Source organism: Schistosoma haematobium, chromosome 6, assembly GCF_000699445.3.
Source record: "Schistosoma haematobium chromosome 6, whole genome shotgun sequence".
Taxonomy (NCBI): Eukaryota; Metazoa; Platyhelminthes; class Trematoda; order Strigeidida; family Schistosomatidae; genus Schistosoma; species Schistosoma haematobium.
The window spans coordinates 5680028-5704910 of record NC_067201.1 but is presented as its reverse complement, the minus strand read 5'-3'; the positions used below and the strand labels follow the sequence as shown (position 1 = coordinate 5704910).

The 24883-nt window shown below is 33.4% G+C and overlaps 1 protein-coding gene across 2 annotated transcripts; it reads right to left on the bottom strand.

The window, feature by feature from the left end:
* Positions 1–1473: 1473 nt before the first annotated feature.
* Positions 1474–24793, bottom strand: ATP6V1A_1 (V-type proton ATPase catalytic subunit A; the record flags this gene model as incomplete). 2 transcript variants are annotated; one of them, XM_051216738.1, is made up of 13 exons in its annotated part: positions 1474–2702; positions 3912–4104; positions 5434–5528; positions 6843–7046; positions 10810–10951; positions 12948–13219; positions 16500–16662; positions 19174–19325; positions 20042–20304; positions 21663–21752; positions 22287–22415; positions 23559–23648; positions 24661–24793. In XM_051216738.1, the coding sequence occupies 12 exons, from the start codon at positions 23641–23643 to the stop codon at positions 2628–2630; spliced, it is 1863 nt and encodes a 620-aa protein (XP_051065340.1). In that variant the 3' UTR covers positions 1474–2627. The 2 variants fall into 2 exon arrangements, with proteins under 2 accessions (XP_051065340.1, XP_012793973.1); XM_012938519.2 differs by lacking the exon at positions 24661–24793 and having other exon boundaries at positions 23559–23670.
* Between the last annotated feature and the right edge of the window lie 90 nt (positions 24794–24883).

Genomic DNA, 24883 nt, shown 5'->3' with positions numbered 1-24883 from the left:
TGTTGCTAATAGTGTCTGGCCAACGGACCCGAAGTATTTTGCGTAAACAACTGTTAATAAACACCTGTATCTTCTGGATGATGGCTTTCGTAGTTCTCCAGGTTTCCGACCCATACAGTAGAACTGTCTTGACATTTGTATTAAAAATCCTGACCTTGGTGTTGGTTGACAGTTGTTTTGAGTTCCAGATGTTCTACAGTTGTAAATATACTGCTCTTGCTTTAACGATCCGGGCTCGCACATCTGCATCAGATCCACCGTGTTCATCAATGATTTAAATAGAATTCACTAACATATATATACCATAACATCAAAACTTTCATATTCCGTAATGAGAATATCAGTATTATACGAAATATGTTAAGAAGACTTTAAATTATCTAGATTGTTTTTTGTTAATAAGTGACACTTTTGATAATGGTAACCTTCTTTATATTCCATAACTGAGACTTCTTTCTTATTTCATTGACTATTCTCGCTATTTTTGTCATCGTAATACTTTTTTTTTACCTAAACGTCATATATGTTACCAGAGCTGTCCTATTATAATTTTGACTTTTGTTAAGAATGTTACAGATCACCGAAAATTTCTGTCAGTTTAATCACTCATTCGTATATGAATTATTAATGTTCGAGTGTAATAAATTAGTCCTCTGATCGATTTAGTTCGTATAGATCATGTTTTGTATTTTAAGCAAACACCCAGCAAACTAATTCATAATTAGAAATTACTTCAAGTTACATAAATAAAACGACACTTGCATTAAGCATTCAGTACGTCAGCTACAACGTAGGATAAGGCACATATATGTATCGGTCCAAGTTACCATAACTCATTAGCACAACAAGATGAACACCAAATTCATAGGAATTAATTCAATGGTGGTAATATATAAAAGAAAGATTACAATAAGGATATAGTACAGGAAGGAAGAATCAGTTGTTAGAAAGATAGGAAGCGATTTTAATCTTTTAGTTTAAGGGAAGACAGAGAGTGTATACACCTATGCCATTGTGATCGATTCTGAGCCATGTCACCACGAGTCTCCAAACCATTGGTTACGATAGTCACGTAGACCCCAACCAAGTCGTCTGCATCTACCAACATGGCTCAGACTAGAAGTTAGTGACTTTGTGAACTGATGCCACATTTTGGTTTGACCGCCCCTAACTTTCTTCCAACCACTCCCAACACCAGTTAGCATTGCTTGTCGTGGTAATCAATGTTCAGGCATATGTAACACATGGCCCAACCATATTAGTCGATGAAGATTTAAAACTTCATCAACTGATTTACCATCATTCCCTAATACCCTGCGTCTAACCTCACTATTACTTATCCGGTGATCCCAGCAGATGAGAGCAATATTTCCAAGGCATCTGTAGTCAAATACAAAACAGTTAACAGGTAAAATGAAAGTGTGCAAAATTCTTCAAGTACCCAACAATATATGTATATATATATATATATTTCTTTTGAATAAGGAAATGATTGTATAAATATTTAGAGTGTTATTGTTGTTCCATACACCAAAACAACTATAATTATTTATTATATTTGTGATTAAGCAATTAATTATTGATTAATTAATTAATTGATGTAATCACTGGTAATAAGTAAAGTTGATTGATGTTTTCGAAATTAATTATGTTAAATAATAATAATAATAATAATAATAATAATACTAACGAGGAAAAACAACAACAACAACAAACAGAAAATCAACAATGAACAATGGAAAAAAAAGAAGTTAACGATCAAGACATCAACAAAGAAGTAACATAAAGATAGATATGATTCGAAAGTTGTCAACAGTAAGTAAGTAAGTAAGTAAGTAAGTAAGTAGTATAAGAATAATGATAATAGTAAAAAAAGACAAAATATGGAATGATAACGAGTCTGAAAGGAAATATAAGTATGTGAATATATACGTGTTTAACGAATAGAACAGAACAAGAATACATTCGGGATGGTATGAGTAAAGAATATTGATTATAAGAATAATCATGATACTTAGAAATGAAAACAATTGGGTATTTGTTGTATAAAGATATAGATGTATGTGTGCATGTGTAGATGAATAACAAACATTATTATGCATTGGAACCATCACATACTGTATAAATGTGTTTTTCTTGATGGGAAGATAGGTGGAAGAATTATAAAATTTGGTCAAAATGATATTGCTACTAATATTATTATTAATATTACAATAATACTATTGTTATTACTATTAACGTAATTGATAATGTGTACTCTTTGAAATATCAACCGTATACACATTTTACCACCTTACACTATAATCATCCTCAACATGCTTATTCTCCTCTTCCACAACAACAGGTATTTGGGAAAAACATGAAAACAACTTGAATGACAAGAAGAATTCCATGGATAAATAGAATTACACGATATTGTTAAAGAAAGACAAGCAACAACAACAAAGAAGACGATGATAAGATGAGAGAGCAAAACAATCATAATAGTGGAGAAGAGCAAAGATGATAGTAAGTAGGAAACTTTTGTAACTTAGAGAAAAAGAGTCATGAATAAAAAGAAAGAAAGAGAAAATGAGAATGTGTCGGTAACTAAGATCATTTCCAAGAGTAAATAAATTAATAAACATTTATAAATCTTCTAGATTTCTAAAACCAGATGATATCTCTTCATATAATTCATCATAGTCTCGTAGTATTTTATCCTATAATAGGAGAATTTGTAAAATAATAAATGTGTTTTATCAATAGTATGAAATATAAGTAGTCTGTTTTGTTAATAATGAATATTACAAATTTACACTGGATAGGATGATGTTACATTTGAATGAAGACTAAAAGAATAATATATATATATATTCTTTTCATCATCAGCTTTCGACTTGCCCATGAACTACTGTTATACAATTAACTATTCTTAATCTGCTGTGAGTTTATTGTTCACAGTCTTCACTACTGGCAGCCACTTTCTGGCTTGATCATATATAATTGTTTATTTTTTCATCTTATAGCGTAATATGGTCGGGTATGTCTGTATGTAAGCTACATATGCTTCAAATAAAATATTCATATAGTGAAGGTAGAAAGAGAAGCTACTGAATTGAAGACCAATAAAGACATAGGAGTGACTCAATAATACTAGTGCTAATTGGTATGTCTCAAGTTAGCTCAGGGATAACGTCATAGAAGCCAATATTTTAGTTGGTGGTTTTGTCACATGATATTAGTAAACGGCAGTAATTTAGAACATATACATATTGCGAAAATAATGAAACTACATGACGAAGTAAGCTCTAACATGGAACTCTTCAGAGGCAGACCAAAAAACATATTGCACTGGGAATCGGGGGCAGACGTAAAAAGAATGAACTGGAAAGGATAGGAAAGTGTAGGTCGGAGATTGCTAGTCGGTGGCTTATGCTCCGCGAGGGTGTAAGTATGTACTCTGAAATAACAGCTTCACAAATATATATATATATATGCTTCTTTACTCCTTCCCTCTGTACACTAACAAGAGAGTAGTCTAATTATATCTAGATGGTTGATTGACAGAGATCCAGGAAAAAGAATGTTACATTCTAGTTTATTCAATTATATACCAATTAAATTTAGTGATTATTAGTTAACAAGTTTGTCGAACTCAACTGTCAATTGTTGCTATGGCAGATATGTGGAGACTGCCGAATGTTCACAGATAACATCATCCCATTTGATCCTAGTTAGACTATTATTGAAAACCAGAATGCCTGATTAGTCGTCTAGAAGTGAAGCGGACTGCTGAGTCGTTTTGTAACTAGATGTCATTTATAGATGACATTTAGTAATCACATTATTTCGGTCGTTCATAAAAGGGAGATGTTTTTTTAGCAATAAGAACAACAAAGAAAAAAAACTTTCTTCTTGAAATTGTTTACCTTTCCATCAGCGGTAGGATCTTTAAATTTCATACTAGAAATTTTATAAATTGTTTGACCCATAGCTTCACGTATCAATGCCCATGTAACACGACGATCAGATTGAGCAGTTACTTCAACAGCATGTCTAGCTTGATCATAGAAAGCAATGATATTTTTCATCATACCAACAGTTTTATAAAATGGACAAAATCTAAATGAAAAGAAAATATAGAATGATAAGTGTATTATTCCTTTCTTTTTTACTTTTTCTATGAGAGAACAGTAAAGTTTGTATTGAATAATAATGATAATAATAATAATAATAGTATTCTTGGCATTTATATATTTATGTTGACGGTGAAATGTCGTATGTAAAGTATTCAAAGTGTAATGAACGAAGACTTCGGTAGGGTAAACCAACTTATAATCATTATACAGTCACACAGTGCATTTGTAAAATATGAAAATGATACGCTAAACAGATCATTGGCACAAATTCCTTGAATTATCTCTTATAAACTCCACTTGGACTGCTTCTTTTTTTTCTTACTCTTCTCCTCATGTTCCTCTTCTGTCAGTAAGAATCTTACTTCCAATTCCTGATGAATACTACTTATAACTGTTCGTATAGGTAGCACATAAAACAAAAGTAGTGTAATACTAAAATGAATTTTATGATTTGATGTTGGATGGTCAAAAACAGTCAGTAGGAATTTGTGATCTCCAATCTTGAGCAGTTTAGTACTTGTCACTTAAGTGTACATATAGAGTGTTGAGGGAGATATATCGCGCAGGATGTTAACCGATATTATTTAGTGTCATGAAATATTAAAATTTTACATGTACTAAGCAAAATCTATTCACTTATATAATGAGTATGTAATGAACGATGGCTCGATTCACAAGTTTTACAGATTATTAACAAAAGTCGCCAGCTTCATATTGACATACGTCATAAGTTGGTAGATTTTTTTACCGACAAAAGTAGGGATCATTTATATAGGATCCCAATCAGTCATAGTTAACGTAGAGTTTGGCACACATGTATAATCATCCATGTCAATATACCGAATTAGCTCAACATGATGAAATTACCACGATGAATAGCAAAGGATCCACTATAACACAGAACAATTTAAATGTCTGGTTATCCATCACAGGTAATAGAAGAAGTTCATGCAATATAAATTGATTGAAGTGAAACAAGTACCCTATTGAGTGCCAGCTGAATGGTCTAGAGGTTAGGCGCATGCTATAAGACTGAAGATCTTAGACCCAATCCCCAGTACAATCGTGAACGAGTATTACTGAATAGTCTCATACTAGAACGAAACGGCTGTTTATTGCTTCCTAGTTGGCTAACTAAAACTAACGGATGATGCAATCTACGAAAACCCAGTAATCCCCCTTGGAAATCCCGTACTAATTCAAGTATTTATTATATAAAGTGAAATTGAATTATACAAATAATACGGTAATACACTACGCTTGTATATTTCGTATAAATTACACATAAAAAAAGCAGTTACTACTGACTTACCTATCATAGGACGAATAACCATTCTGTTGAAGGAAATCATCTTTAATGATACGCGCAACTTCTAGTGTAATTTTATCTGCTTCTGCTAGAGATGCCTGTAAAAACGTGATCAACGAAATGTGTAATTGATAATAATTTGATAAATAAACGACTGAAAGGAAAAAAAACCCTTGAACATTAAACATTCTTTGTGAATATAGAGCTTGATATCTAAGTATAAGAGGAAGTGAAGTAACTCATCTGTTAAGTACAGGCTAAAGTACTCCATTCGAGGTACATTACAAGTGTGAAGAATAGTGAATTCTGTCTGAATACCAAAATCCAGTAGATGAAGCAGGATTTGAACCGATGACTGACCGACTAAAAAGCAACACAAGTACGACTACCGATAAGTTATATTTAAAAACAGTGCAATCTATACCTTGGATTCACTTTTAATGAACGTATAGACTAAGGTTGACTGTGACTGCCTGATAGACTTCAAACAGGATCAAAACAGTTCTAGCTTTCCAATACCTCATGGTTTTTAATGACACTGTATCTGATGTGATTTTGTAAAGGAAAGTAGATATAAAGTAGCAAAAACTTTAATTAATACTAAGTTGGTGATTAATTTTAATTATGGATAAATCTATATACTAGTTGAAATCATGAGTCAATTAAAGCTAGACCACCATGGGAAAACTGGAAGCACTGGACGGCCGTTCCGTCCCAGTACGGGACTCCCCAGCAGTGCGGACCCACGATCCCCCCGCGGGATTCGAACCCAGGACCTATCAGTCTCGCGCGCGAGCGCTTAACTATTAGACCACTGATTCCGTGTCACCCAGCTTCACAGTCAGAGACGTTACCACTGGGCTATCCGGGCCGCGACAGGCCTTCGATCTGCACTAAGAAGGACTTGACACATATGACATTGATCGCCACCCAGTGACCGATCAACTGTGAATGTCAGCTTATCTTCCACAAATGGATAAATAGATGAGTTTCTGAATAATGAATGGAAACTTAAAGCATATAATTTTAATTAAGAAAAATATTAATCATTAACTAAACAGCTGATACAATTCATGTATTCAGTGCACATTTATGTAGTCGAGTTTCTCGTAAAAAAAATTTGTATAGTACCTAATAATATGAACCCAGTTGGTACATGTTGAAGAAGTTATGATGGAGCAAAACCTACTTGATTGAAAGTCAAGCAAACTTTCACCACTAATCTATAAAACTGTATAAATTTAATTCCAATAAATAAAAACTCCGCCTGTAACTTTTCTAGGGTTACTAATGCCGGTCCCAAGCTCGAGTAAAGGAGGAGGGTTGGGCATGGGGTCAGCAACCTCATCCCGTAGAATAAACGATAATAATCTATTCAACACGTTATTTTTATTCGATCCTTGTTAACTTACTTTGCCAACTAATTGTACAATTTCAGATAATTCTTCTTCTTCTTGTAAAATTTCTTGCATTTTAGTTCTTAATGCAACGAATTCTGGAAAATTTCTATCAAAATAATCATCCAGTACACGTAAATATTTTGAATAGGATATAAGCCAATTAACACTAGGAAAGTGTTTACGTTGAGCCAGTTTCTTATCTAATCCCCAAAATACCTAAGAAGAAGAAATAATTAGCAAAAGTAACATAATGTTAGTGTAAGGAGTTTATGGAGATTGTTAGATTTCAAGGGTTGTATCATAAACTGGTTATAATTAGTAATAAATATGCTATTTGTGATATCCCAATGAGTAGAAAATTATATTTCTGATGTTTCATGACTTAATGTGAGCTACTTCTTCAGAGTAAATAAATAACCGAAACAAAATTAACACAAGTTTTATTAGTACAATGGAAACAACGCAGAATATTTTTAGTACAATCAAGATCATAATATGTTTGAATATGTCACTGTCAAGTTATTTTTGGTCAAGATGAACTTGTGTGACCTACCAATGTATTAATTTGTGCGTCAGAAGGTGGATATGAAAAATGTATGCATCTGTAATGTGAATTAGTGAGATTGATATTGTGTGTGTGTATGTGTAGATTGCGTGGAAAATAAATGGGGTCAAATGTGGCTGTTTTGATAAACAGTCCAGGCTGGATGAATATTTAAGCCTCCTTTTCTATTGGTTATAGTTAGGCAACTGTTAAAATCAGGAAGCATTGAATAGCTGTTTCGTCAGTGTGGGACTTTTCAGAAGAGGATAATCCTTGAACACATCGTGGATAGAAACTAGTGACTCTATGAGTTGATTGTATTCATCATTTTGAGACATTTTCCAAATCTAATTCGAAATCAGTATTGTAAGTAAACCATGTTCAGAGATTGCAGCTTAAAAAAATTGCCCACAAACGTGATGACTTCAAAAGAATGTTGAAAAATTTCATATGATAAAACGACTTTAACATACTGTTTCTCTTTTTTTTGGACTGATACATGTAAAAATGAAAATTTGCTGATGCAGTATATATGATGTATTTAGTTGTGTTTGTGCACAACGGTAACAACTAATTGGAAACTCGCTAAAAGATTCGGTGTACAACGGATAGATCGGAAATTTGAAACATACCTCATTTACGTCCGGTTAATATTACTAATCCTAACATATAAACAAAATATGTGACTCACAGGTAAGTGTGCACAAATCTATATACTTAATAAATGAGTAATTAAACTAAAAAAGTTTAAACGAACTTAATGCTGAGGTTAGATGCAGAGATACTAAGTAAAGATAGTAAACCAATTACTGAGGTAGTGAATCCTAATCGATTGAAGTGGTTGGGACATACATTAGGTATTCATTACGTTTTCTGTTATAGGATTACGTTAGAGGAAACTTAAAGATAACCGATAATAACAAGGCACAATGTTAGCTCATGAAATCAGTGATTATTGGATTGAGTTGTTTAAGGAAGGTGTATATCACCTGGTTGGAATCCGCGAGATTATCATAACCTGTAGCTGGAAACATTTTTTGTCTTAAGATACTCATACTTTTTATTCTGTAGAAGTCATTCATTCTCCTTAAACCATATGACCATTTATGTTTAATTTTTCTTACAACTACTGATATTATAACTATTTCTACTATGCTGGAATTTGTCTTGTTAATTTCATTTTATGTTAAAATTGATATTGACAACGTGAATCGATATACACATATATGGGCCCCCAAATGCCCTGGTACGGTCGAGAGTGACGAATGTTAGCTCTCCCTCGCGAAATGCTCTCACATAGTCACGTGCATACAACCACTGACAGGGAAGTCCTACTCACTGCCTTCTCGTGGCATTACTGCTGTTCACGAAGTTGAGAGAACGAAAAGTGAACGTCCGGCGCTTTAACCTGGTTGGTATATACGGAGGGTTCACCTAGGGGAGTTGGAAAACCCTAATTCCAAACCAATGATGCATATGGGCTACAGTATCCTAAGGGAACAAATGACGTATGAACCAATCGTTGTTCACCGGCTACTATGGAACTGCATCTCCTGACGTTGCTCCACTGACTTATAGATTAGACCTTTAGGTAGAAGGCTGCAGGTGTGGCCACCTAAGAAAACCACATGCTTCCGTTTGAGCACCCTGAAAGTATCCCAGCCCTCACACAAATCGCATGATTTATGTGGCTCATCTCTGTTTGGTACCACCTTGTACCAAAGTTTATATGTTTAAATAACTAAATAATATATGAGCCAAGTTCTCTACAATGACTGACTAAAATCATCCAATTGATAGATAGGATTTTTACTATTCAGTTTTTTAAAAGAAATTGATATCAAACCAACTACTCCTTGTAAGCTATGAAAATAAAACAAAAACGATGGAACAAAGGTTGTTCATGAAAATAAAGTATCAATCATACTATCAAAATGATTGTGTTTACTATAATAATGCATCCAATATACTATTATTACCATTATCATTATCATTATAAGTAAACAGTAATAAAATATATTGATCATATCCGTAGTAAAGTTTAAAGGTCAATTACAATATACAGAGTATACACAGTTAATAAACATAATTCAAATTAGTTTAATTGTGTAAATTACATTCTATTGAATGTGATATGCATTATGATTCATTTAATAGTAAACGTGGTTAACACTATTTTCTTCTCTTTTGAATAGGTGTATTAGTTGTTAATTTAGTGTTTAAAGTAAATAGATATGACAATGTCTAATTGATAATTCATTTATAATTAATTTAGTTAATTATTAAATCACAAGCAAATCTTTATTATCATCAGAATAGGGGTTTGTGGAGATTGTAGTAATTTTTAATCAATGAATTCATGAGTCGATTTAAGCTAGACCACCATTGAAAACCTGGAAACATTAGACTGCCATTTCGTCCCAGTATGAGACTCCTCAACAGTGCGCATCCACGATCTAGCACGCGAGACCAAAAGTCTTAGGTTCGAGTCCCGTATGCAGGGTCGTGGATACACATTGTTGAAGAGTCCCACACTAGGACGAAATGGCCGTCTAGTGCTTCCAGATTTTCAATAGTGGTCCAGTTTGAATCGACTCATGAATTCAACCATTAAAAATCTCTATGAGATCAAAGTAATATAATTTATAACAATGGTAAAACGAATATTGAAGGGAATAGATAAGGAAAACCAACCGATGAATGTATTTTTTTCGTGTAACCAATTTCCAGTCATATTACACTTAAGGTCTTCAGATACATAGATAGTGATTAACTAACGAGCAATAAACACGAACTATTTACATTTTGAAACAGTTTAGACGGACAATTAGTAAAGTAACAGAATAATGTTGTCTTGGCTTGGTTATCATTAGCTTTTTCACGACCTATCCTTATTCGGGTTAACCATATACGTAGAAGTATGTGCAAAATGTGCACCAAACACCTTATTTGATCAAGGTTTACAAATACATAAACCGGTTCACCATTTACATATTAAACATAAAATCTATCCCTAACATTACATACTCCATTTTATGTTAGCGGCGCTATAAAGGCATTTATGACCAACCATTCGAAATCTGCACACACAGGCAGCCTTCATCATCCATGATTCCCAACCGTAAAGTAATACAAACCAAAATGTCGTAATGTACACTTGCTTTTGATTTAGTACAAAGATATTTCACATATGAAACAATTTGGGTATTACGGCGAAAATCAACCAAATTTGTTATATCTAGCCTAGGAATGCATCAACCATCAATTCATCAGAGCTCATGAAATTTCATAAATAATTGTTCATTAGGTAATATGCTTATTAATGGCTACTTCTTCTATAGCCATATTCAGCACGTGATGTAAACACTGTCCACAAAGATCCCATTCAAATAAGTAATTTTTCATAAAACAAAACACACGGATATATTTACAAACCTGTACAATACTTAATGTGGCTGATGTGACAGGATCAGCAAAATCACCACCAGGTGGAGATACAGCACCAACAATACCAACTGATCCATAACGTAAATCTGGGCCACCAAGACAATGTACACGACCAGCACGTTCATAAAAGCTAAATATCAAATAAATAAGTTTTCTTTTAATGATGACAATTTTAACAGATCAGAATTGCCTAATCGACTAATGTTATTTTACACACAAAGGAAACCAGCTTCAAAGATTTCAGCTGCGACGTTGTTAGTAGCTAATTTGTGATTTTGTATAATGAAGCACCGATCGAATTGAATCTCTAGTCGGGTGGAATACCTTATTTGACAACGAAAACAAAAACTGAACCAAGATCTGAGGATACAGAATACCTAAATTCAGATGGAGTTTACTTTAAGTATCTGTCATAAGCTGTATGATAATTCGATAAGACTTATAACAAAATAATTAAATACCTAGATTTATTTCTTTTTAATATTTATAGTTCACAGTAAAACATAAAACTACCAGATTATTCAGATCAAAGTAAGTGGAACGAGGTTTGAAACTGAGACTAGGTAGCTGAAATTCGAATGTTTTAATCAATAAATCATAGATATTTTGCAAAGAAGAATTTCAAGTACAAATAATGGAATAACATAAAGTTTTAATTCAACATTCAATTAAAATGTAACGATACAAAAGAAGAAAACAACATCTTAACAGTCCACATCAGTTATGTATCTTCAATTGGGAAAGTTCTCTACCAGTTCAGATGTCACAGATATTATTTCCATACATGATACATAAGATGCATGGATTCCAATATATTCATTTCTTGTTTTGTTTTTTAAAGAGTATACAAAGAGAAAAATTTTAAGTCTAATAATAGCGCATGAGTATACACAGTTAGCATACTGTTAGATTAACTGAGAACTTAACTTAAACCTGAAAACCGGATGAAACCCCATCTGGGTGGTCTTGATCACTGATCGTCCCAGTCTATAAGTAAAGACAAAAGTCTCATGACAATCACAGAAGGAGCATTTTGACTAACAGTGTCTAAAATATTAACCTCAATAATACTTCGACGTCTCATTAGAGTTTGTGAGGAATATATCTGAGAAAGGAAGGCTGTTTTCAGACCTAGATAAGGACATATAAACCAAATATTAACCATTCGGATTCAGAAAGCCTGTTTAATTTTCGCTAACTTGTGTCACTTATGGGGTAGACGAGATATTCGTCTGTCAAACGAAGGACGATTTTTATTATTCAGCAGTTCGTACCTTTCTACTTTATGAATATGAAACATAGAGGAAGTTTATACGTTCCTCGTATTCGATCATAAGTGTCTTCGAAGCATCGCTAATGTACTTTGGGTCCACCGAGTAAGCAATACCTGGGACATGTGTTATGTTGCCGAGATGCCGCCTACCTCGACGAGCGATATTATCTGGTACAGGAGTAGGCTGAAAGAAAACTAGGGGAGGTCAAAAAAAGATATGGTGCTAATTCATGTAGTCACTAAGAACTGGACTGAGCCATGTTAATAGGTACAAACTCCTCGATTGGGGTCCGTCTGACTATTATAACCAGTGATTTGGGACTGAATGACGGCTCAAAATAGTTTACAATACCGCAGGTTTATTCACTATTTGTCTCCTCATCAAATAAGAAGCTTTTAGATTTCTCATAAATTCTTTTTTATTATTTTAATGATTTATACTTTCTCTGTATTGTATTTTTGGATGCCTAATCTTTTCAATTACCATTGATACTGTTACTACCTCTACTATTCTAGGATTCGACCTGACAATTTCACCTCGCTGTGATAATGGAGTACGGCAACTTGAACCGATGTAGATGTACTCCAGATTCTATGTCGCGACTGACGGACTGACTGGAAGTTAGCATTCATCATCATCCGGTTCAGACAAAATCTAACACAAGAATGTTAATCATAATACTCAGATGTCTGAAAAGAAATAACTTGAATGATTGACCAAACGAGACAACCTTATTATTTATATACAAACATAACATGGATTATAAAAAATCCTAGAAAAACGAAATTACCATAAGTAAAAAATTGTATGAACAATCAAGGAATGAAATGAAAGAAAAATAATTTCACAAACCTTGCAAGTCTTGCACCTAAATAAGCCGGATAACCGGAATCTGCAGGCATTTCAGCTAATCGACCAGAGATTTCACGTAATGCTTCAGCCCAACGACTAGTTGAATCAGCCATCATACTAACATTATAACCCATATCACGAAAATATTCTGACAATGTAATCCCTGTATAAATTGATGCTTCACGAGCAGCTACAGGCATATTCGATGTATTTGCTACAAGAGCTGTACGTTGCATAATTGATTCTTGCTTTCCATTAACTTCAATTGTTAACTACATAAAATTGATACACATAAACAAGGAATTACTTGTATGGACATACATAAATAGTACGTGTCAGGAATCGAAAGTAGAAATTTTACGGACAGAAGAGGAAAATGGAGAGAAGAGTAAAGAAAACAGAAAGCAACCGAAATAACAACAGGAATTGAAGAACGATTGAGTTTATAATGGACAACTCAAGGAAGATAGGTAAATATATTGAGTCGGCTTCCGGAGAACTTCAACGGAGCCTTCAGAGACCCAAAAGGAGCCGAAGGGTCCTAGCCAATCAGAGTATGGTGGAACGTTCGAGAATTCCAGCGTGGCGTGCTACTATTGATCGGTAGCATAATATGTCGTTAACGGATTGGCTGAAAAATGATGTTGATCTAACAGACGCCAACACCTATAAATACCCATGATTTTCTGAACAAAAATGAACCTTGGGATAAAGTATTTTCTCTCATACTTGTGTCTTCTCTCTGGTGTTCAAGTCGCTGTGTAGTTCTAGACTGCGAGTTACCAGAATAGCCTAGGAAAACGAGTATAGCGTTCGATCGACAAGATTTATCAAAATAGTATATTTAATGTATTGTTTTCATATTGTACAAATATAGTGTGTACTTTTGTGTAATACAATAAATTGGTTTACTATCCAAAACTTTGGTCATTACAATACAATTAATAAAGTGTTGACAAATGTAATTTCATACAAACACAAGTCCACACTCATTTTGATACCAAGTCTAATGGTTCAACTAATAAGAGAATGTAGTATTCAGGAAATTAAGAAAGTAGGATTGACGATGTAAGAGACTTAAAATCAATTGAGTAACATGACTTTTATTAGCAAATTTTATGATTATGTACAAGGTTGGATGGAGAATGCTGGTGAGCGGCCTATGCTCCTTCACGAGGAGTAACAGGCGTAAGTAAGTAAGTAAGTAAGTAAGTAATGATTATGTATTATGCTACGGATTTAATGCTTAGTATGAGGAGAAACATTACTAATCGGTTGACAAATAGGAAGTTTGAAGGAGACAAGCTTGAAAATGAATCTTAATAATTTGAGATCTTTACTTATCGAACTAACAATAGATACAATGATAAAAACAATAATAAGATAAAATCTAATTAGCTGACTTAAAGTTTAAACATTCGAATTTTAAGAAAGAGATTAATCTTTTATATAAACGATTAAACAAGTGAAGTTCCACTCCTATTTTTCTATACCAAAAAAATTAGTATCGACAGAAAAATAGTATGTATTCGACAGTTTCTAATGTAGTCAGTCAGACCGTCAGTAACAACGTAGAATTCTAATGTAGTAATAATATCTCTATTGGTTATAATATATTTCTAAGAGTTAAGTTATCTGATTCTTGAGATTACAAACTAACTTAAGTTGTCAGAAGGAAAAAAAACTTGTTCAATAAAATGATAAGTTCCTCAGTTAAACATAAACAACACACAACCAATCTTATATCAAAAGAAGAAATTGTTAGAAGGTTAACATGACAGGGGCTTATATATATGTATATTGTATTACTCTTTGTATTTTCAACTTGTCATTTTACAAAACAATATTGTACTCAAGTCAAATCTAAAGAGAACAACGCATTACAACTATTTAAAAAGTCAATATATATATATATATACCCCCTGTACCCGTTGTTTTATAAATCAACAAGTAATGAAAAACCAACGGAAATGTACACAAATGACTAGAATGATCATATATTAATGATTATTATCAAGAAATCTGGAGAGAGAGAGAGAGAGAAAAAGAAATCAATAGGACATAATGTAATGGATAACAAAAGTTAAATTCACACTTTCAATTATAACAACTATTTACCAATATACTGTTTAGTTTGAACTTCAATGAGAGATGTGTGAGCATGTGTTCTTATTTAATATAAAAAGTTATTTAAGGAACAGTTTTCTTTTCTTGTCATGTAAACGTTATTAATAACAAGTTTAGACTAGTTGGATAATAATAATGAGAAGAACAGTAATAATAATGGATTGTAGATGTCATCTAGCGAAATAAGTAACTATAGTAATGTAAAATAAAGTCATTCATAAATTAGAGAGTTATGATCAACGCAGCACCCGAGGTAGGGATATATGCCGGTGCAAATTCCTACAACTCATATGAATAGATAGAGTGAGAGAAGGAATCGGTGAAATGAGAAGCAAAGAGGGATAAATAATGACGGAAATCTGAACATGATAGCTATATATTTGGGGGAAGGAACAAATGAAACTGAAGAGTAAAAAGTTAAGAATAACACTAAATGTAGGCTATGGAAGATTATAAAGAATGTGAATACAATTGCGCTTTATCAATTAACGCTTGAAACTGTAGATTACAATTATTAGGGCAAGTCCTAACAAGGAGGTTTGGACCTCTCAACATGGCTCACACTAACATTCAAGGAATTAATTCCGTAGCTTGATCTAATTTCCCCTAGTCATTTTTCAACCAAGGTTGGTTGGAAGGAGGTTGATCAGAAATGATCTAAGATATTTACTTCGAACACTCGATGGAGTGATTGAAAAAATTCATTGTTCAACTGGCAACTAACATATAATAATAATAATAATAATAATAATAATAATAATAATAATAATAAATTCCTTGAGGTCATGAGTAGATGTCAGTTAGACTACTATCGAACACCTAGAAGGACTGAACGATTGTCTTGTCCTAGTATGGGACTCCTCAACAGTTCTCATCTAAGATCCCAGAAGTGAAAATCGTACACAGGAATTTCGGTTTCCAGTGCGACCGTCCAACCTTTGGGCCAATGAGCTGGCATTCAACGTCGTGAATGTCTGACTGCAATCAATCCACGATATAGCGCGACCACATTGTATTGTCTTCAGTGACTGACTGTTTCACCTCTGACACGGTTGAACTTAATTGGTAACAGTTTCTCATTGGAACTCCGAGACTTATCCCTCGAAGCCAGTCACTAGTGAACGCATGATAATTATCGGTATAGGGTTGTGGAGATTGTTGAATTCTTACTGAGATCATGAACCGATCAATGTTAGACCACCATTTAAAATCTGGAAACACTGGATGAGAATTTCACCATAGTATGAGAATCTTAAGAAGTGAGCACCTACGACCCTGAACACTTTCAGGTTTTCAATGATGATCTAACACTGATATCAATAAAAGCTCAGCAATCTCCACAACCCTACACTGATAATAATAATAATAATTCAAACTACGTTACACTACCGACATCAATGAAAACAAAAAATAACAATCAATCACCTCTGGGAAATCACGTAAAACTTCTGACATTTCATTGCCACGTTCACCACAACCAACATAAACAATAATATCCGAATTAGAGTATTTTGATAGTGATTGAGAAATAACAGTTTTACCACAACCAAATGCTCCAGGAATTGCAGTAGTTCCACCTTGAACACATCTAAAATTTGAAAACAGAAGAATCTCTCCATCATGTATTGAATGAATTATCTACTAAACTAAACCAAACTTTCTTTCTCAAGAATACAAATTTAAAAATTCCTACTTTATCGACGTTTTACAATTTGAAGTATGAAATTGGCAAGTTTTAGACTGTCTACAAGTGTAGAAGTTCGATATAAACGTATTATACATTGAATCCATAAACAATGGGCCCTTTGGAATTTATCTCAAATATTATTCGGTTTGTCCTACTGAGTTGTTAATACGATAGTATGCGCAATTCCTATAAATAAAACATTTCAAAAGCCAGCATATAACCAATTAACAGCTTCAAGCATAGGATCTCGAGCTGTATCATTTGAAACAAGTAGCAGTGCCATCAATGCAATCATTCATTAGTATCTTTCAAATGTATTTCTTGACACTTTTGTTTTAACGGAACGAATATTGTAGAAGTGGTTCTGTGAATTGTTATTGCTTATACTTTCGCTGTATAATTACTGGTTGACTAGACTATTATGTACATATATTTCGTTTATCATAGACTTTCAGTTCATACACTAACTAATGTACACGACTTACTATTTCTAATTTGTTACCATTCTATTACTTACAATCTCCCCTATTCGCAGCCATTTTCGGCTTGTTCATCCATAATTGTGATTTTTTGTTTTATGTTATGATGCAGTTCAATATGTCCGTACATAAACCATGTCTGCTTGAAGCACAAATATAATGGAATCTGATCGCTGACTTTTGGAATCAAGTCAGTGCATAGAGAGGAACTTGCGAATAACGGACCAGTAGGAACTTAACTGTTTCGGTTTGAGGTCCATAATACTGATCGAGTGTGTAATTGGTCAATTTGAGGACACTAGGTTATCAAGGGAATAGTAGACGTGAATATACCAAATCAGAATAAGGATCCGAACTGGTGACTTGTACGTGACATTGGTCAGCAGTCTTAATACATAACAATTTCGCTAGTGTTATGTATGACAACTAGGACTGATGAGCAATCTGTGCCACATAGTAACAATATAACTAAGTGAAAAAGACTGAGGATGGGAGTAGAGATTATTAAAGGTACAATCGAATAGTAAAAAGTAGTCACCTAAATGCATGAAATATTATTATTATCATCAGCTTTATTCAATATTATATTTTTGGTACAATATAGAATTCTCAGCGTAAAGTATTTCAACAAGTTTCCGTTTCTTTCTTCTTGGTCGGTCCTGGCGATAAATATTGAGTGATCTCCAGTTGGATGTTAGCAGTTCAGTAAATGAACATCTGAATAATGTGCATTCTTTTCGCTATATATTGCCAGCAACCACATTGTCTCTTATTGAGTTTTTTGTAACTTTGACAACGAAAGATTGTACACTTTTCAGAAACGCAGCAGAATAGGTTATGCGATTAATAAACATAATGATATATTAAAACAAACAAAAATAGATAACTTGTTGAAATATCTAGATGGCAGGAACAGGTAGCCGAGATGCTCAAGCAGGCCGCTCTTTACTTGTAGTCTGATATTAATTTCATGTATTTTATCTTTTATATATATATTTTTACTCACACAATATCGTCTGACTTTGACATGAAACGGAAGAAATTGGTCTTAACAAAAATATTGACAAAGCACAACCGTATAATCAGATTAAAAAGTTCTAAATACTTTAGAATAGTGAGCTCAGGTCATAGGTCTAGCAAAAAATTAACCGAACTGCTTAAGAAATCATGTAAATCATTCGTTTAGCCAGTTAGGACCTAGTAATTTACAGCGTTTATCAGTAAAGTGTTTTTTTTACAAATAATTCGCTTATTGACCAAACGTAGTATTTTGTAAGTAAACGTACGATAAAAAATTATAATATTTACCTCCTGAATATTATGTTACATCTAGAGAATTATGTATCAACAAATAAATTGGTCATCTGACTTGGATGAGTGATTACAGTTGTAATGTAGTCAGATGTAATAACACCAATAGCCAAATACATATTTAAACATTAGACTAAGAAGTACATAGATTTATTCCCCAGTTTACGTATAATACTGACTGCTTACGAAGATGACGACAAATTAAATGCAATGCTATTCAAAGGAAGTAAAGTGGTTGCCTTGATAAACCACAGAGTAATAAACCTTAAATCATTTCTCATTGAATTTAGTTTGGTAAACAGATTAGCCACCATACCACTCATGTATATGAAGATAATAAGCAGTCGTATTTATAACTCACAGTTATATATAGCTTACTTAAAGTTTATAAATATTATTTTGGTAAGGTACCCTATAATATATTTTGTCATTAGATGAACCACGCCAGATGATAGTACTAAACTGGAACTTTATTCGAAAAACATGTAACTTTAGCCATCGTTAAAGCAGACAATTACTGGTCATACAGTCGTAAATTTAAACTGAATTGTGCTGATTTCATTTTATCTGTAAAGTTGTATCAGCAACTCTAAATTCAAAAAATACTGACGTTTATACTTACGGAAATAAAGCATCCAAAATCCGTTGGCCAGTTAGAAGTGGATGGTTACCAGGTAGTTTTTCAGCTACTGGACGAGGTTGACGTACTGGCCATACTTGTAACATAGTATGCTGGCTGATTTGCCCATCGAATTCTATTTCCAATATTTTATCCTGTGTATGTATGAAAAGATAAAATACATGAAATTAATATCAGACTACAAGTAAATAGTCGTAAAAAAATAAATATACACTGAATAATTGAAGGTAACACACAGTAAGCTTCGCCTTAAATCTAAGTTTCGAGCTTGTGGAGACAAAGGGGCATGAGAATAATACATCGTTTATGTACGTGACGATTGTTATGTTATTCAACTGAACGATTCCATGGTAACGACCAGCAACCACATCCACACAACCTTGTAATTATTCTGTAGCTTTGACCCTTCAACGGTCGAAAAATTTAATAATATATGATGCTACTACTGATGATCACACAATAAGGAATGTGTAGGTGTTTAGAGAGAAATCAGACGTGACCTGTATTGAGATTGCAATTACAAGGAGGAAATATAACGTGAAGTGTAGAAACCTCTGGAGACAATCTCCTTACAAAAACGCGGTTTCAGGCAACTAGTACAAGATTACTGATTCCCTGAGCTCAGGGAACAAAACTCCATCAAAATCATCCATCTCAGCTACAAATCTTCTCCACCACCTCAAAACTTTTGACCAAAAACTTGAACTCTAACTGACCAGATTCAAAGTAGGCAACTTTAATAAACTTCGTTATCTGACATCCCCGTAGATCAAAGTGACTCGTTCGTTTTTAACAAAACGTAGGTTGATCAACCAAAAATAATTGATATTCACAAATTTTTACAACTTACCGATAATGTGTAATGTCCAGTCGGAGCAATCCATTTCACTGTACCTTGTGCTTTAGGTGAAAGCATGATTCGATGTTGAACTAAAGTATTTTCAGGCACAACACCATAAATATCTCCACCAGTTATATGCATCCCAGGCTTTAAACCTGGTGTTGGAATAAATTCCCATTCAACTTTACGATCTAATGCAGGAACATTTACACCCCTCGGAATATATATCGAACTAGTCAGATCACAAATGCCTTTTAAAGGGCGTTGAATACCTAAAACAAGTCAAATCGATAAAGTCAACTATCTTTTTAAAAGAAACGACAGTAAATAAACAGTAAATAACTTAAGCTTGAAAGACATGTCAGAAATGTCACGAAAAAAGACTTTTGTATGCAGATATGAGTGCAATTTTGTGAATATAAAAAAAACACTGTATAAATATCTTACGATAAAGATGTATAATATTACACCTGTTTTTACGACCAGTTTAACACTAACCTTAACATGAGTAACACGGAAATATGCAAAATAGTTTACAAATTAATAACACTAGTATGAGATATCTTGAGTAATCTGGTTATATTGTATTGAAAATGTATACAACAGCTGAGGATAAATTATAAATAAACATACCTCCTAATATATCTCAAAATATCTTAGCATTATTATCTTTGTTCTAATTACGAGAACAAAGTGACTGAACAAGCTCAGACATAATTAAACTCCAATAAACTTAATTTTTAGTCCATAAAGGTTTAATTCATTGAATTAATTATATGATCAAGAGTTAGAACAGAACTTTACGCAGCATGATCTAACCAATTTCACGGAAATCATATGTAAAGCATAATATTCATGATTTAGTGTACAGACTTTATCTTAATTACTGAGTTATTTTATAATAGGAAAATATATGGATGAAACTATACAGAAAACTGTAATATGTATGTTAAACAGCCGTGTATGACAAACTGACTGATGGAAAACAGTGTAACTCTGCTGTTTAGCCAACTTAGGAAAAGCACACAATACATATCCAGCTGCATACGATCAGGTATTAAAGCTCAACACTCATTATTCCCTTTGCAAAGGCAATGTAAGTTTCCGTTCAGCTACTCATTTAAAGCTAGGAAATCATCTGTACAAGGTTCACACGTGAGAACTAGAAGTACTGATCGATCATTTAAACCAAATTCAACAGAGTTGAAGGTTTTAGGAACTGTGATTAAATGGTTGAAATTCGATTGTTTGAGACTATTTCATTAGTACTTATTCTATTTAACAGTGGTGAACGGTACTTTTCGATTTCGCCTCATGTAGGTAACACGATAAAATGATAAAATTAGGAAGGAAATTATTAATAAATTGGCAATAGTTTGTGAAATTCTGAATAATACTAATCAGTAAGTTGTCTGCACGTAGGCTATGTGTTATCTTTGGCATGTGATAAATACAGTGTCACAAAGTCATCCTGTCTATAACTTGCTCTTGGAACGACATGGTGCTCACAGAAATAAAATGTACAAGACAAACAATAGTAACCATTAGTTGTATTACGTAAACAATTATGAGCAAGGTGATAATTCATCATTAAAGAAAACATAAATTTAAAAAACAAACATAAACATACCGTCGAAAATATTGTTGACGATCCCAGGTCCAAGTTCAACTGATAAGGGTTTACCAGTTCTAAGGACAGGATCACCTACAGTTACACCAGCTATAAGACGATAAATTGTTAAGGGAAAGAGGACAGCAAATAGGTTGTTTGACACAATTTACGAACAGTAATAACCTAAAAATCGGCTCAATATGTAGTGGGAGTCCGAAACATGTTTTATCAAATATTGCATTCTAAAAAAGTATAACGAATGCAGTCAAATCTTTTTCAATAAGCACAAATGAACAAAAGTTCAAACTTTCTTTATCTAGTGATTCAACAAGATGGATTTCATCGAACAACTTGAAATTATTAATCAAGAACTTAAAAACTATCCCGTTTGTTTATTTAGTGTTCAAGCAAGAAATAAAACAGATGTTTGATACTCCTTAAATTTTCGTCTTTTAAAATGACATCAACTCATTAAACCTGGTTGGTTTTCATGGAATAATTTATGACAAAAACACTTCTTGGGAGTGCGAAGTTTAAGCTTTGCACAATGTGTGAATGATTAGGTATCATGACAGGATACTCTTATTTCAAAAATTTACCAAAAGAAAAGCCGTAATATGAAATTTTGCTTTAAAAGGATACATGTTTCTTCATACACCTGAATAGTGGCCAGATCACCTTCCAAACGGATAATTTCTCCAACCAACTCATCATGTCCAACACGAACTAACTCGTACATAGCAGAACCAGCCATGGATGATGCGGTAACAACTGTGAAAAATAAAATACACATGGTGAGTATAAAGATATCAAACGATAAACAAACACGTTTATTTATTTATTTAAACACATAAACATTGGTTCAAGAAGGCACCAAATAGATATGCGCCACATTAATTATTCGCTTTGTGTGAGGGTTGGAATACTGCCCGCACACCCAAACCGAGGCAGGTGGTTTTTTGGGGAGCCACAATTGAAGCCTTTGACCTAAGGGTCTGATCCACAAGGCAGTGGAGCAACGTCAGGAGATGCAGTCCCATGGTAACCGGTGGCCAAACAAACGTGACAGAAACATCGTAAAATATGGTTAACAAAACATTGACGCTTTGCCTGGTGTATTATGCAGTTAGAGACTTTGAAATTAATGAACGGAAAGTTTTAAAATCAGTCAAAGTTGAATATATAAATGCATGTGTGATCTATATTTATATACTGAAAACATTATTTACAAATTTAGTTATTGTTTATTTACCTTTATCCTTATTTCCGCCTACTTAAACCAATTTCTATTATAATGACTTTTACTTCTATGTTTTCGAAGTGTTCAGAACTAAAGAGATATGTTTTCGTGTAAAATTTTAATGTCAATACGTCTGTATAGTTGTATTCCCGTGTTGAAAGTATGTTTAGACAAGAGCTTGTGATGACTACACAGAATCAACCAACTATTACTTTAAAACTTGTAAGTAACAGTATGATCATATCATTAAGTTCCTGAAAATATTCAGAGAGATAGCCTCCACATAGACTCAGTGAAGAGCCCAAACTTATGTTTAGCAAAACCATTCAAATAACTGGTTTGATTAATACGACCAGTACTCAAAGGTATGAAAGTCGAACGGACAAAATCAAGATTATGTGAAACAAATTTTGATTACAATAAGTATTTTAGTGAAAAATTGAATTCTATACTTATCTAAGCTTTATAACTAGTGCTACTTGGGGACTAAGAATGGTTAAATTTTGAGACACATCCATTGACGAAGATATCTCTTAGTTATCTAGAGGTCATTAATTGCAAGTCCATGAGCTGTCAGATTCCCATCAGCTACAGAGACTATAGTTTATAAAGAAATGCAGTAGGAACCGAAAGGATAAGTGGTGTTAACGAATTATGAAAACTATAATACGTACCAGGACCTGACACAGCGTAAACATATCCGTATTGACTTTCACGACTGCCATTTTCTAACCTGAGCTCCCGCAACGACTGTTCCATATCACCTGGAAACAAAATTGTAAACATACAGAAAACAATAATATTCAGTAGACAAAGATTTTGAAAGAAACATCTAAGGGTAGATTAGTGAACTAAGCTACAATTAAATACAACGGGACAAAAATACTAATTAGGGCAAAACCACACAGTTAAGCTAAACTCCTGTCGTTAACATGATAATTCTACAAGTCAACTACGAAATCGCCAAAGTAATGTGTCACATTATATACGTAAATTAAAATGTAACCAGGGTACTGCACATGACCATATGGCTGTTAATAATTAAATGAATGGAAAATGTATGGGGTAAATACAGTACCGAAAGTACGGCTAAGCAGTTCGAACTACACATAACAGATATTCGGTCTGAACAAGAATAAACACAGAAAGTGGTTAGAGTTGGAAAATAGATAGGGACTTTAAAAGGCAACATTACAAAAATGTTGAATGTACGACACTGTAATCTCGACTTAATTAAAGTCTGTCCACTAATGCCTTAAGATGGACGAACAAAAAATGTCTGATTTGCATGCAATGCATTTAAATAACATCGATTTATGACTATCAATATTATGAAAGCACATGACCACTTACTACAACGCTACATCTACTGAAAAGAACAATCCACATATTGATTCTGAAAAATATACTTTATCTTGTCCGGGTGCTAGTGCTAGTGAACACAGAAACCTGAATAGGCACTTCAAGTTATATAAGTGTATTACATAAGCAGGATAGAATAAATCTAGTAAAAACCTCTTGCGACCAAGCACTATTAACACTTTATGTTCAAACAGTCGAAAATCGATAACTGCAAAAAACTGGAACTTTAGTTTTAGCCCGTTATGAATTAATCAAATCCCCTTTGTATTGATCACTTAATACAAAAACTTGTCTTAGACTATGTATACGTAGTCTCGACTATAGACTCGTCTATAGACGAAAAATATCACTCATTTACCGTTAGAAATGAATAAAATGAAAAGTTAACACGGTAAAACACAATAAATAACTGACCTATATAAGAATTTCGGTTAAGTGTCCGTTTGCCCTGACGATACCAGTAACTTACATATACCACTGGCTCACTTCAAAATGACTCACAAAACTACTTTTGATAGTCGCGGACTGTGTCGACCACCAAAATTTACCATACAAAAAGTCCACTATGTCCAAGTCCTTAAAAATCAGTTAACTAGAGTTAAGAGATATATGGATACATCTATAGTAACAGCAAAAA